The sequence below is a fragment of the Chrysemys picta genome, chromosome 3 (genome assembly GCF_011386835.1).
Source record: "Chrysemys picta bellii isolate R12L10 chromosome 3, ASM1138683v2, whole genome shotgun sequence".
NCBI lineage: Eukaryota > Metazoa > Chordata > Testudines > Emydidae > Chrysemys > Chrysemys picta.
Window position 1 is genome coordinate 68,974,955 of NC_088793.1, and position 15,285 is coordinate 68,990,239.

Genomic DNA, 15,285 nt, shown 5'->3' on the forward strand with positions numbered 1-15,285 from the left:
GAGCATGAGTGTGGAGCTGGGTTCTGTCGGTCGCGATCCGATGCTCCGAGGCTTTGCAGGACTGAACCCAGAGTTCCATGGCAAAACACCCCAGCTTTATAGTTATAAATTCCCATTTGAGTTCATGCATTTTGCAATGTCATTCTGTAATCATTAGTCCTTAAGTGGTGTTATCATTTGATGATTATTGTCGGGCTTCCCATAGTTATCTCTTATTTGTTGTCTCGCCTTCAGGGGTGCCTGCCTCACCTCTGAGGTCGTCAATGCTGCTAACATATTTTAACATCAGATACAATGGATGTTTTCTGATTGTCTCCTGGTCTTTCCAAGTCTCTCACTTCTTGACCATCTGGACATTTGTGATGGCTTTCACACCTTATCTTTTTCTGATGCATGCATTCCTCATTCACACAAACAATCTCTTACAGAAACCTTCAAAGGTATACAGACAGCAGTATTGTATATTCAGCAGAATACATTGTAAATCAAGCCTTGCTAAATCTTGTAACTAAAACAATTCACATTGGGGCTTCAGACCTTCAACATTCCTCTAATCTTCTTAACATAGATACAATAGAGAATCCTGTCTCTTACTTCCTAATTTGTAATACATATAGGAAACCATAGTAGCTTTATAACTTATTCTAAAACAAAAGGGTGACCATAATCACTCATAAGGATTGTTCTGGTCTGTCATTCCTTTCTGCTATTCAAAAGGGATGGCTGACAGGATGAAATTAAATCATACATTAATTCTCATACTACATTATAAAATCCAGCTCCTACAAACCCACATTTAAAATTCTGTTCGAGCTAAAACAGTTCTTAAGTTTTGGTCCCCCAGCATGATAGGGCTCTAGGTTAAGCAGCATAGTTTAGCCCTGTTCTGCTTCAAACTGTTAAATTGTTCTAGGGCCATTTTATGCTACACTTGAAATAGCCAAGGTAACAAATTTCAATACTATTACTCCCATCACCTTTTTAAAAAAAAGAAAAGGGGGGTGGGACACACTGCAGTTTATAGTATACAAATTGCAAACATATTGTCACTAGATGGAGAGCTGTGTTGAAAACAGTTTCCTGGTTCTGTTTGTAGTATGGATGAGCCCTTAGTTGAAAAACAGTTTTAAATAAGCTTTTCACATTAGTAGAGACAGAGCTTAATAGGCTGTCCAAACTAGAATGTAACAATATATTGCTAGAACACATTAGCTAGCTAACACCTTCTAAAAATCTAATGTATACAGGGTAGTGTAGATTTTAACTAACTAGTTGAATTAAAGCTTGGGAGGAGCTTAGGTTTTCACTTGTCTGCTTTGTGTACACTAGATTTTTAAAAGTTAACATGTTCTAGCACACCTTTTAAATCCTAGTCTAGACAAAGCCAGAGAGGATTAAGTCTTTAGGTTGTAGGTCACAGTATGTCCCAAGCATAAAACTTCATTAAGATAGTCATTACTTATGAAAAATGATTAGTATGTTAGATTTATTTTAAAACACACAATACACCCACTCTCTCTTAAATATAAATAAAACTAAAAAACTTAAACGATAAACCTATTTCTCCTCCAGGGTGGCAAGGAAGTCTCATATTTCTATTTTTAAATACGCAGGAGATGCTCTGGTATAATGGGGCTATGATCCAGTTAGCCTGCATAGAGCTTGCAGTTCTCAGATAATAAACTCCTAGATAAGATCCTGATCCTGCAGATGCTTACACATGTGCCTAACTTTACTATTGTGAATAGTCCCACTGTAATCAATAGAACTACTCATGGTGTGAGTGAATAACTTGCAAACCCAACCTTCCAAAAACTGTTCATATGACAAACCAAATTAGGAGTTTCTAGGCCAACTCATTTTTTTGTGGTGATATTTTTATTGGAAAAAAGTCTGAAATATTTCACTTTTTTTTAAACTGCCAAATCTTAGTGTTTAGTCCAATTATTTTTTAAAAAAATTCTGGTTGAGTATATAAGAAATTTCAGAAGAATGGTGTCAGTTCTGGCAAAGCTGAAGTGGGGAGATGTCAAAATCAGACAATAGGAAGTCAGTGGTAACTATATACAGTTCTTTCAAGATATTGAGTATCTTCCTACTACACAATAGCGCTAACTAGTATCTCTATTTAATTCCATCTATTGGTGTAATTATATTTCTCTAAAGGCTATAATCATTTTTAAACTAGTGACAAATTGACAAGCAATGAAAATTAAGTTAAAACTAACCTATGGCTGTGGCAGTTACTACTCACAAACTCCAACTAGCTTTAAAATGGGTAAAGGCATTTTGTTTCTCATACATTGGTCACAGAAAACTATTCTGCACCACTAGTATAGTTTCACAGACGAGGTTAAATATCAAGGAATCTTTAAAATGGGACTTGTTACATTGGGGAATAGTGTTCTGGGGTAGTGGTAGAAATTTTTTTTAACATTTAAATCTTGACATAAGGTACATTTACACTGCACATTACTGGCAGCAGCATGAAAAGCAAGCTGCATCCATACTACAATGTGTAGTTACATGTGTCTGTGAAAGCCTCTGGTAGGGGAGGCAGCTTGGAAAGGCTCTGGCAGCTCCCCACCACAGCAGCCTTTCCTTGCTGCCTCACCACTGCCAGTCTTCCAGTTTGGTGGAGAAAGGCCAGAGGAATAAAGAGGCACTCATTTAGCACAAAATCAAGATGTCAGGAGTAAAATTAATCAAGGCACTTGAAAAGAAGAAATTCTATATTTGCCTATACACCAATGCCAAGAGTCTGGGTACTAAACAAGGAAATGGAATTGCTCATTTATGAGCATAAATTCAATATAGTTGGTATTACTGAAACCTGATGGGAAGAGGCACGTGATTGGAATGTTAAAAATCACTGGTTATAACTTATTTAGGAAAGATTGAGTAGGCAAAAGGGGAGGTGGAGTGACATTCTATCAAAAATGGCATTGCCTGTTTCTGAGTCACTGATAACTCAGAAGAAAATGATCTTGTATTCTTATGGATTAATGTTCTGCACATAACATGGGGTACTAGCTGATGTCTGCTTTGGACCACTAAATCACACTATACATCAGGATGGACAGCTCCCTGAACATCTAGCTTTATGTGTAGGAAAACAGTCTGTTATAATGGAGAACTTCAGTCTGAATGATGTATATACTGGAGGTTTCATGCTGCAAGTACTCAGACATCCTTGGAATTTCTAGAAATTGCAGATGACTTTCGTATCTCCATCATCCAGCACGAGGAAGTCTATATCAGACCAAACGTTGACAAATACAGACTAATTGATCTCTGAACTAAAAAGCAGGTTAGAATAAATTTATTTGCAAATGAAATAAAGTCAAAACAGTAATATACATACTTGGTCCTTTAAAAGCGCTAATTGCACAAAGTTTGAAAATAGTTATGAGCTGAATCAGCTGGGAGAAAGAATTTAAACAGTAAACTGCGAATGATAATTAGGAGCACTTTAAGAATATTTTTACTAGATGCCCAAAAAGCCAGTAAAGAAAGAAAAGGCTACATTGGTTTAAAATAACAGCGTGGTGTAAAGGGGAGATAAAAGTGTGTGTGTGTGTGTAAATAATATAAAACAAATGGGAAGAGAGGGAATTGATAGTAGAGGTTAGATGCTAGGAAGCATAGAAAATTGGTAAAGGACTAAAAGGGAAATCTGTGGCCAGCAGAGTTGAAGACAATAAAAAGGAGTTTTTAAAAGAGTATTCCTTTCATTTTTTATACAAACAATGGAATTGGCCCATTACTACATGGACATTGTAGAATTGTTAACAATAATGCTGAAAAAGCAGAAGTGTTCATTAACTATTTCTGTTCTGTATGGAGGTGGAGGAAGCAGATGATGTTTTCCTATCATATAATTATGATAACATATTCCCCACACCAACAGAACAAAGGGTGATGATAGACATTTTTTAAATATCCGGTCCACGTCACTTGCATCTAGGAGTTTTAAAAGAGCTAACCTCAGAGATCTTGCGGCTAGTAATGTTGATTTTCAATAAGTCCTGAAACATAGGAGAAGTTCCAGAGCACTGGAAGAGAGCTAATGTTGTGCCAATATTTTTAAAAGAGTAAATGGGATGACCTGGATAATTATAAGCCTGTTAGCCTATAATGGAATGGCTGATACGAGACCTGACTGTTAAAGAATTAGAGGGTAATAGAATTAATGCCAGTTAACATGAGTTTATAGAAATAAGTCTTGTCAAACTAATTTGATCTATTTTAGTGAGACTACATAGATGATTGATAACACTGGTCTACAATTTTTGAGAAGTCATCTGCTTCAGAGATAAAATGTGCTATTATGTATTTTGATGTGCTGAATTCAAATATGACAATTAAAACAACTGATTGGCTACTGTTTCTAAGATATTTAAGTTTTTACATTTTATGTCTATGTATATTGTGTAGATAGTTTTAATCACAAATTGTAAACCTAGGTCTTTTCATGTGTTTATGGTTGCTTTACGTGATATTTCACCTGTCCTGTTTATGTAACACTTTAAAAATCAGCAAAAGAGTTATATAAATAAAATTTATTATGAAACAAAAGGCAAAAAACTATTATGTACATAGTTTAGTCCTATTCACAGTCCACTTTTTCTTCTTTGACACACCTTTCCCAACTGGAGGCACCATGCAGAAGTAACAATTGCTGGCATGATCTGTTGGCTCTCTCCAAATCATTGGCAAAAGGCATAGATTTCCTTTTCCTGTTCAACCACTGGCGAAGATTTGTTGCACAAGTGTTGCAGCATATGTGTGGAGCCCACCTGTTGTCCTGATCTCCAATTTTGCAGCCAAAATAAAGGTGATAGGCTTTCTTAACCATAGTGGGTATACTGCGCTTTTGTGATGCAAAAGTCACTTCACCACAAACATAGCAGAAGTTATCTGCACTGTTCACACAAGTACGAGGCATCTCTGCTCACTTTGGCTAAACAGAAATGTGTCCCTTTGCAAAATCAAACACTGACAAATAAGAGAGCACGACACTATGATTTCTAGAGCTGATATAGGGCAATTTGTTTAGCAGAGTGATGTAAGCTTCGTGATGATTGCATCATCCATGACTTCTAGGAATAACATGATGCAATTCATATCATGTATGACACAATACCAGCTTCAGATTGCATCATTCATTGTTTTGCCTAAAAAGCAAGTACTGTCCAAACCCAGTCATAGATTTATTCATAGATCCAGTCAAAGATGTATTTTAGTCATTTCTGGTTTAAATTGAGATCCCTTCCCTTTATAACTCACTTATCCTCCGCCATTCCCAAGTCAAGGGTCATATATACTGACCCAATAGCATATCTTGAAAACTAGAGCCAATCAACAATATTAAGCATCATTTTCGTTCTCGGTGACCCAGAATTAGTAAAGTTTGACTACATTTATTTCAGAAGCATTTTGGCTGTAGAGCAGTGTAATGTAATATATTTAGATTTCTATAAGGCGTTTGACTTGTTCTTGCATGACACTTTAATCAATAAACTAGAACAATACAAAATCAACCTGGCACACATTAAATAGATTCAAAATTAGTTAAATTATAGTTTCTCGGAATGTAATTATAAATACAGAATCGTTGAGTGGCTGAGTTTCTAATGGGGTCCCCCAAGGACAGGATTTTGGCTTTGTGGTAGTCAATATTTTTATCATTTGACTTGGAAACAAGGCCGGCTCCAGGCACGAGCCTGGCAAGCAGGTGCTTGGGGTGGCCACTCCGGAGAGGGGCGGCACGTCCAGCTATTTGGTGGCAATTTGGTGGACAGTCCCTCATTCCCACTCAGAGCGAAGGACCTCCCGCCGAATTGCCGCCGCAGATCGCGATCGCGGCTTTTTTTTTTTTTTTTTTTTTGGCTGCTTGGGGCGGCCAAAACCCTGGAGCCGGCCCTGCTTGGAAAAACACAAAATCATTAAAGATAAAGTTCTTAGATGACACAAAGATAGGTAGAATAGTAAGTAGTGTGGAGAAGTCACAGATTCAGAGCAATGTGGACTGATTGATTGGCACTGGCAAACTCTGCTTCAGTAAAGCTAAATGTGTAAGGACAGGAAGGGGGATTCTATCCTGAGAAGAAGTGATGCTGAAGAAGACTTGTGGGTCTTGGTGAATAATCCGCTGACAAGGAGCTTCAAATGCAACACTGTAACCAAACTGGCCAATGCAATTCTTGGATATATATAAACAGAGAAATATTGAGTAGGAGCAGAGAGGTTATATTACCTCTTTTTTTGGCACTGGTGTGACAACTACTGGAATATTGTTTCCAGTTCTGGTGTCTACAGTTCAAGAAGGATGTTGAAAAATTGGAGAGAGTTCAAAGAGCTACAAGAATGATTAATAGGTTGGAAAACGCACCTTATAGTGAGAGACTGATTTCCCAGAGTCTATTTAGCATATCCAAGAGACGGTTAAGAGAAGACTTGATCATAGTTGAGAAGTACCTCCTTGGGGAACAGAAATCTAATATAGGGGGCTCTTCAGTCTAGTACACCCATAACAAGAACCAGTTGCTGGCAGTAGAAGCTAGACACCTTGACTAGAAATAAAGTGCAATATTTTAACAGAGAGAGTAAGTCATCATTAGAAGAATTTACTAGTGGTTGTGGAGGAGAAACTTTGAGTCAAGATACAAGCACAGTTAGTGGACTTGAAGCAGGCATTAATTCGGGGAAGTCTCCCATGGCCTGTGTTATACAGGTCAGACTAGACCAGTGGTTCTCAAACTTTTGTACTGATGACCCCTTTCACATAGCAAGCCTCTGAGTATGACCCCCCCTCCCCCATATAAATTAAAAACACTTTTTTAATATATTTAACACCATTATAAATGTGGGAGGCAAAGTGGGGTGGAGGCTGACAGCTTGCAACCCCCCATGTAATAACTTTGTGGAGAACCCCTGGACTAGACAATCACAACAGTCTCTTCTAGCATTAAAGTCTGTGAATCTAATGTTAATGAAATTCTGGTGGTTTCATTAAAAATGTTTGGGTGAATAGACAGATTTTTAAATGTTCAAATGGTAATTACTGTTAAGCTTTTGCCATCTCAGAAACACTCAGCGGATATAGTGAGCCACTAAATCACATGTAAATAAGCTTTAAAATAAAAATCTGTGTGCTAAAACTTTTCAAGCTTTCTTCTGAATCCTTTAATTCTAGAGGGAGATGGTAGCAGCCCCTATGTTTTAGTTGCCTACATTTTCCATTATAAGGATTTTTGTGTATTTTTGTTTGAGAAGCTCTATCAATTGTGTACAGCAGGCCTTTGATATTCTGCAGGGCGAATCCTCTGATGCTATAGCAGTGCCTTTTCTTTGTCCCATGAAATTCCGTTGAGGTTTGGTTTAGTTGGAGAGTGTTAAAAATAAATAAATCACCATTTCCCCAAATCACAGGGCGCACTTAGGCTAGGCTAATGCTGCACAGCTCCCAAAGCAGCAGCTTCAACACAGAGAACACCTAGAAAGCTGCCAGAGCATTTGTAATAGTATTGGGGTAAGACAGAGCCAAGCTTGGTTCCCCCTGAACTTAGAGCCCAGTTTCCTACCACCACCTCCAGCCTCCGGTGGACACCAGATGGGGCAGGAGCGCCTCCAAATCCGGGGGTTGGGAAGAGATACACGAATCTAGTTCCACCCATAAACCCCCCAGATTTAGCACAGACCCCCCCAGCAGCCTATTTTTGCACCTGTAGGGGGCCATGTGGGACAGGAGCCCCCATGTCCCAGGGTGGCAAAGGAGCGATAGGTTGAGCTCCCTTCCGCAACCACCCTGTGGAACCAGCACATGGTGCTAGCAACCCATCTCCTCTCTGGAATAACAGCCTTCTCTTGCTGCCAGCTAATGTGGTTAGTCCTGTAGTTCAAGTGATAGCAGTCTGTGTGCTGCAGTGCTAAAGGCTCAGGTTTCAAACCCTGTTGATGGTCCATGATGGGGAAGTCATTACAATTGTATATAATAAAAATATTTTTACCTTTGTCCTTTAAAAATAAAACCATGTTAAAAATATTGTTTAGGTTATAAAGTCAGGCACATGGAAGTTAGGAAAGCCAGATTTACAGTTGCCCATGCAATCATAATTTGGTCCCCTTGTGCAAATGCATTATGATGCAATCTTTAATTACAGGGTCATATATTATTTTTTCAGAGCCATTGTACAGATTGGATGCCCGGGGTAACAGTGCATTGTAATCCAATGACTTTCTCCCTTCTATGGAAAGCCAGAGAGCCACAGGCAGCTGTAGGCAGGTCTTGGCAGGATACAGAATTATAAAACAAAAGTTTGCGTGCCTGGCTGCAGTAAAATGGCAAATTCCGCTACAAAAATTCTGAATTCCGTAGCATCTTGGGGAAAATGCCAAATGCTGCAGCTGTAGAATCGCAGAGGCCACAAACCCTAATTGATATGAAAGGGGAAGTTATGCCTCTTCTGTTGTTTCACCCTCTCTTCAGACTTCAGTGGGCATCACTGCAATAGATCCTGTTTAGAGAGTATTGTAAGTATTCCTGTGTCAAATAGGAAGTGAATTTGAATCCTGGTTGGCTAATGTCATGGGATTCATGCATTATATTTTTAGAATCCATGTTGTCAAGTCAGCTTTCCGTCTAGGACAGACAGTGTTTCTGTTAAATGGCACAGGTAAATGGGCAGAAGAGAGGATGCAGACTCCTGAGAAACAGCTCCTTCAGGGTAGGGAAAGTAAGGAAACGGCTAAAATTTCCAGATTTAGTTGCCTTAGATACCCACCCCATCATCTATCAGGGGGTAGCCGTGTTAGTCTGCATCTACAAAAACAACAAGGAGTCTGGTGGCACCTTAAAGACTAACAGATTTATTTGGGCATAACCTTTCGTGGGTAAAAACCTCACTTCTTCAGATGCATAGAGTGAAAGTTACAGATGCAGGCATTAACCCCATCATCTAGGCTTCTGAATAAGTGAACTTTCAGACCCACAGTTCTGCACACACACCCCGAAAATCTGGCTGCCCGTATACATTCCCAAATACGGATTTGCTGTTTAGCTTTAGACATCTACATTTTAAAATGTTGGCCTTGAATATTCAAGTTTTAAAATGTTGCCAAACTGTAGTATATGGATTGAGGAGGATGAGGAGAGGGAGAAGGTCAAAGTCAAGTCAATTTTTATTTCTTTGGATAAGCATAATTTTGAGTTCCAGATAAGTTTTCATAAAAACCTCTTGCTGAAGGCCTAAAGAAAGCATTATTTAATTGGAAAGTTTTGGGAACTCATACCTTATCATACCAAGAACATACAGATGGATTAGCTAAGGAGGAAGAAGGTATAAATCTGGGAATCACTATTTTTGAATATATTTTATGTTCACTTTGTTCTGCCTTCTAAACAGACACTCCTAGAATATGCAGAAAAGTGGAAGACATCAGAAGATCCTTTGCCACTGTTGCAGGTATACACAGTGGCAATCCGAAGCTACGTGAAAGCACGACCTTACCTTACCTCTGAGTGTGAAAAAGTAGCCTTTGTGCTTGAGCGCTTAGCACTGTAAGTATATTTTCAATTATTTGGATACTGTGTGTAGATAACTTATTTTTAAGCCATTTGTACTGGCTACCTGATCATTTCTGGCCTGAATTTAAGAGTTGGGTTTGATTCATAGGACTTGAGACCTTGCTAGTTGGGAGACTGCTTCTCTCTCAATGCTACTCTCTCTCAGTTGTGATTGACAGAAGCACCCATTCTTAGTTTGAAATAGACAGTCTGTTGACCTCCAGGGCACACTGCAAGGCACATCTATTTACCTGGACTGGTGCAGGGGTGGACTTTTGAGGGAAATCTGATTTGTGTATAGATGGGGAGTTTGATGTTCTGCGGATAGTTATTTGTTATAATTTCTGGCAAAGCACCTACACCGTTGAATAGGTGCCCTTTTTATTTTTTATATAGATTTAATAAATAAGCTATATATTTGTAGGATTTTTTGTGGATTTTAAGCAGAATAATAGATAATGGCTCTTTGTTAGACACTTGAAAGACAAGTTGGGTGTAGTGGTTTTTTTAATGCATTCTCAAAGCCATGTGAATTAATGCTCTTATTTGACTTTCAGAAGCTGTGTTGAACTTTTACTTTGTCTGCCTCTTGAATTACCAGAAAATCAATGGGAAGAGTTTCAAGCCTTTGTACAGGTGAGAGTTTTTCTTGTATAAAGAAAAATACTAAGAAAAGATGGGATCACCAGCTTTTAAAAAACAGTTTAGTAACCTGGGAACATTGAGTCACATGAATTAAGATTAACTCTATGCTTGTTTCCTGTGGGAGAAAGTCATTCAGCTGGAAGTTCTTTGTGCTGTTAGGTAATTAAGTTGTCAATCACATCTTTCTGTATGAAATAGTTGATATGCCAGTTTGTAGTCAAAGTTTGTTAGGGTGAAAACAAAATGAACCTCTGGTCCCATCTGTTGAGAAATACTTCAAGGGATGCTCAAAGGAGGATGCAAAACCTCCTTTGAGCAAACCTGTCAAAGGAGGATGTGTGTTCCTCTTAATAAGCCCAGTGTTCTGTGACCTGCTGAAATAGCTAGCCTTTTCTAATTGAATTTTTGTAAATTACAAAAACAACAAGGAGTCTGGTGGCACCTTAAAGACTAACAGATTAATTTGGGCATAAGCTTTTGTGAGTAAAAACCTCACTTCCGAAGTGAGGTTTTTACCCACAAAAGCTTATGCCCAAATAAATCTGTTAGTCTTTAAGGTGCCACCAGACTCCTTGTTGTTTTTGTAGATACAGACTAACAGGGCTACCCCCTGATGCTTGTAAATTACAAACCATATTACAAAAGACTGCCACCTGTCAACATGTATTTTTACCAATGAATTTAAAAGTATTTTGTTATTCAAAAGGGTTATTCATGGTGGTATGATGATGACCTTGATTATTTTAAAGACCCAGTTGTTCAATAGGTATAGTAGTGCTAGAATCCCAATACAAAAAAATTCTATTTTGAAGATTTGAAATTATACTAATGTACAAGGTGGACATTATAACACTTATTGTACTTAAACTGAAACTTTAAATAGTCTACATATAGGGATTAGAAATTACTTACTGTATTAAGTCTTTTAGAATTGACGTTTTACAAAAAGGGACAAGTTTTACTTTTGAAGTGTTCCTCTTAAGTTTAAAAAAAAATCTGAGTGTATATGGTTTTATGTCATTTGTCATTGCCATAGTCATGAAATATCTAACACTTTTCTTTAGGTGGCTCATGAAAAGTTGATGGAGAACGGTAGCTGTGAATTGCATTTTTTAGCTACGCTTACTCAAGAGAAGGGCGTGTGGAAGAATCCAGTGCTGTGCAGTATTCTTTCCCAGGAACCACTGGATGAGGATAAAGGTAAATTTACAATGGCTTAAGAAAAAATAAGTCTCTCCAATTATTTAATGAATTCACTTTCTTAACAAATATACAAATAGTGCTACAACATTACTGCTTTGTATATAGTGTTGCTGTAGTTGAAGATCTTTTGCCATTTCCTTTATAAACTCTGTTGTGTGGGATTTGTAACCAGGCTTTTTTCTGATAGGGTAAAAGTAGGTATTCAGGTGGCCAGTCCGGATGTACTTAAATAAATTGTCCATATGTAAGTAAACCAAAGACACAACTATAATTTTTGACTGCCATATGTTTAATAGAAAACTGAAACCTTTGCCTCCATCTGTGCTTAAAAAACCACATTTAAGAAACCACTACTAACACACTACAGATTTAAGTGATTGCTGTGATTTGAATCTTTCCTGAGAACTGGGACTGTATTTGAAATACAAATATATTTTTCAAAAAACCAAAAACTGTAAGCATTAGTATGGCATTTGAGAACCCTGAACAGGTTTAAGGTGAATGGATTTTTCTGGCTTCTTCTTCAATACCTATTTTAGCTATGGTTATGCAGTAAAGTCTTCCTTTTTTGCAGTTCAGACACTGGGATAGAAAAACTCAACTTCTGTTACTTGTAAATATGCGCTGTAGCTCCATTAGATGGGCTTTTGGATTTCACATTTATTGGTACAGTAATAGGTTACAGCTATGCTATAGGTAGCACTGTGAATTAGATTTGTTGAAAAGTGAATTTTATGCTAATTTTCATCTTTTAAATGTTAAATGACCTGTATAACATTGGAAACATCCACTGATTGATTCACTTGGTCTCTTTAAAATTAGACACACTTTGTGGCAGGGATTCGTATTTTGTTCACATGATACACCTGCTAATAACACATAGTGTTTGTATTGTTTGCATGTTCTCTCTGACTCTATCTCCCATTATAAAGTCAAAGCCAATCTATTATGTTCACTTGTAGCCTTTCTGTAGTTAAGACTGTGGCTCACTTTCTATTTAAGCAATTTTGTCTCCCACTCTAAAATCCTCAAAGGTTCTTTACATTTCAGATTTGCATGTGTGCTCCATGGCATTAGGAGAATCGTTGCTAAATTTGAGAATATTCATGGAAGTTCTTGAGAGATTTGAACTTTTGAAAAAAATATGGGATTATTGTATTTTGAAAATTCTTCTAATACTTTTTTGCCATGTGTCTCACAAATCGTTTTTCTTAGAAACTTCATATGAGGTTTAATTGAAAGATCTTGATTAAATATGATGCTGATACCAATTTTGAGATTGCAAGGCACATTTGCCAAATGACTTAGATATGACAGAATGGTGAGCCTGGCTCCAGTTAATTTTTAAAAGGCTGGAGTCCTGAGCTTACTTTAAAGAAAGCCTCTTGCCTTGTTTCTTCAAATGTGTAAACTAAGTTGTAATGAGGCTTACCATATTGATTTGTTTTTCACAAAATAAAATAACATTGAACTGTTCTTACCATGAGGTGTGATGGCTAAGTGGTTATGGTGCTCAACTACAAATCTGAAGGCTGTGGGTTCAAGTCTCATTTGATCTCCTACTGAAATGCCACATCCAGTTCACCCAGTTGCAAAATGTAGGTATCTGATTCATCAGATTAGGACATCAAAGATGGCCACATCATTCTCTTATGTACAGTTGGCTATGAAACTGATGTGCCTTAACCATGCAGTGTAGTTGTTTCCCAGACCTGAAGAAGAGCTTTGTGTGGCTTGAAAGCTTATCTCTCTCACCAACAGAAGTTGGTCCAATAAAAGATATGACCTCACCAACCTTGTCTCTTGTGTCTTAACCATGTCAGCCTGATGAGCCCTTGGCTCAAGGGAACTTTGACTACTCTCAGTAGCTGTGCTCTGGCCTAATAATGCAAGAAACTAATGCAAATAAATCAGACTTCAACATTTTCTTTGGCTTTGTTTGCAACCTTTTCTTCACATGTTTACATGATCAAATCTCCAGAAAGCAAATTTCAAAGTCACATATGCAGATATATAAGGAAATAGACGTTTGTGTTTTATCTGGATGTATTTCCTATGTTCATCTAGTCAGGAAACAGAAATGCCCACATACAACTTACCTGACTAATCAAAACAGCTCAAATACTGGATATGAACTAAATGAAGAAACTGCTTATGATCAGTCCACAGAGTTGAGTGCAAAAATATTGATTCAGTAGTTTAATAATAGACCTTCTATTAGCTTGCGTGTACTCAGCAAGCAGTAAAAAGCTAAATTAGCAAAATAAATTACTTATGATTAGGAATTGATCACTTCGCTCCATCACTCCCTCAGCTACCAGTAGCAAGATCTGCGTACTTGCTTCTAGGTTGCTCTTTTTTCACCCAAAAGGGATCTGTGTCAGTGCAGTGTTCACTCCCCTCATATATCTGCTCTTGGCTTCAGAAGAAGCTATCACTAGAGGAACTTTCTCTTATACGTGGCACGGGGGGGTTATATGTGGCAACGTTTTTCTCCATAGCAGTGGCACAACTTTGAGGTCAGGAAGAAGTTATGGGGATCAAGGAAAAATAATGAGAATTGAATCCATTTCTTCTGTAAGCAACACTACAGAATTACCTTATTTAAAGGACACTACAGTGCTTTGGTATTTACAATCTTCTACCATATTTTACAAATGAACAGTGGGGAGGTGACAGCCCAGTGCTTCATCAGAACGCAGCATAGTTAGCTGGGCTACAACAGAAGCTCCGATAGCCCACCGGAAATCTGCTTCCTCACCCTGGCATGAGTGCCTACAAAATTCTCAAGCCCACAGCCTTCATCCTGGCCATTGTTAAATTCTGCAGCCTTTTTGACTTCCCAGATGGCTTCTCCAAGTCACCTGACTCATACTCTCCAGCTTCATTTGCTCTCATAGATTTCATACCTTGATTTCTGTTACTAATCCAAGATTTGCCTTGTGGCATTTTTTTAAATCCACAGGTGCTGCTGTGGACCCTAGTAAAAGTTCACGTTGGCTCTTGCTGACTTACTACCGTCTGCATTAGGTCCAGTGATCTGATCAGCAGGAGGGAACAATGGGAAGCTGAATCTTGAAGCCTGCTGAATAAGGGACTATGGAAAACTCCTAAATTCTGTAAGGTTCCATAGGTTCCCTGGCTCCCAGTACCCCACAGAATTCGCTGGTCCCTCAGTCCCAGTGACCTTGGTATAGTCCACGTTAGGCCCATGGCTTCTGCTCACTTCCCCTTACCCCCCAGGTAAATGTTATAATACATGATCTGGAGTTTGTATGCTAGATTTTGTGTGCAGTGGTGTTGTAGCCATGTTCGTCCCAGGATATTAGAGAGACAAGGTTGGTGAGGTTAATATCTTTTATTGGAGCAACTTCTGTTGGTAAGAGAGACAAGCTTTCAAGCTTACTCAGAGCTCTTCTTCAGGTCTGGGTCAGATCTTCTTCAGGCTTTGGTAGTTCGTAAACCTTAATGAACAGTGGAGAGTAATTATACTTAGCTTACCAATATCTTGATTTATTGAAAAATACTATTTCTCATTCTGCTATGGCATGCTAGTTTTTGTGGACCAAGAGATGAACCTGTTTGCGTTGAAATTGTTCATTCAAGATTTTTCTAGCTTTTCTTGAGGCATTGGTCCGGGGGCAGAGTTAAGGTTGTTATGGTACCTTAGCTAATAACTTCCGTGCATTCATATATTTTTTTATTTTAACCTCTGAATTTAATAGGTCTGTGATGTTTGGTTTTTTTGATTACTACTATACTCTTTTAAGATTTCCCCTTCCCCCCATAAATTACTGACTTGTATTCTCACCTTTAACTCCGTCTTTACTGAGTTTTGTCTTGGAATATACTAATTTAATACAGGTTCA

General features: G+C 38.1%; 1 protein-coding gene across 4 annotated transcripts in view; it reads left to right on the plus strand.

Annotated features, from left to right (window-relative positions):
• The window catches only part of ZNF292 (zinc finger protein 292), a 61,261-nt gene that overhangs the window by 28,086 nt on the left and 17,890 nt on the right, over nucleotides 1-15,285 (plus strand). For 2 of the 4 annotated variants that reach the window (XM_005299686.4, XM_065588195.1), the window contains exons 2-4: nucleotides 9,408-9,562; nucleotides 10,126-10,204; nucleotides 11,278-11,413. In XM_005299686.4, the coding sequence (XP_005299743.2) occupies nucleotides 9,408-9,562; nucleotides 10,126-10,204; nucleotides 11,278-11,413 (370 nt within the window). The other 2 variants (XM_042857565.2, XM_065588194.1) reach the window with 2 other exon arrangements.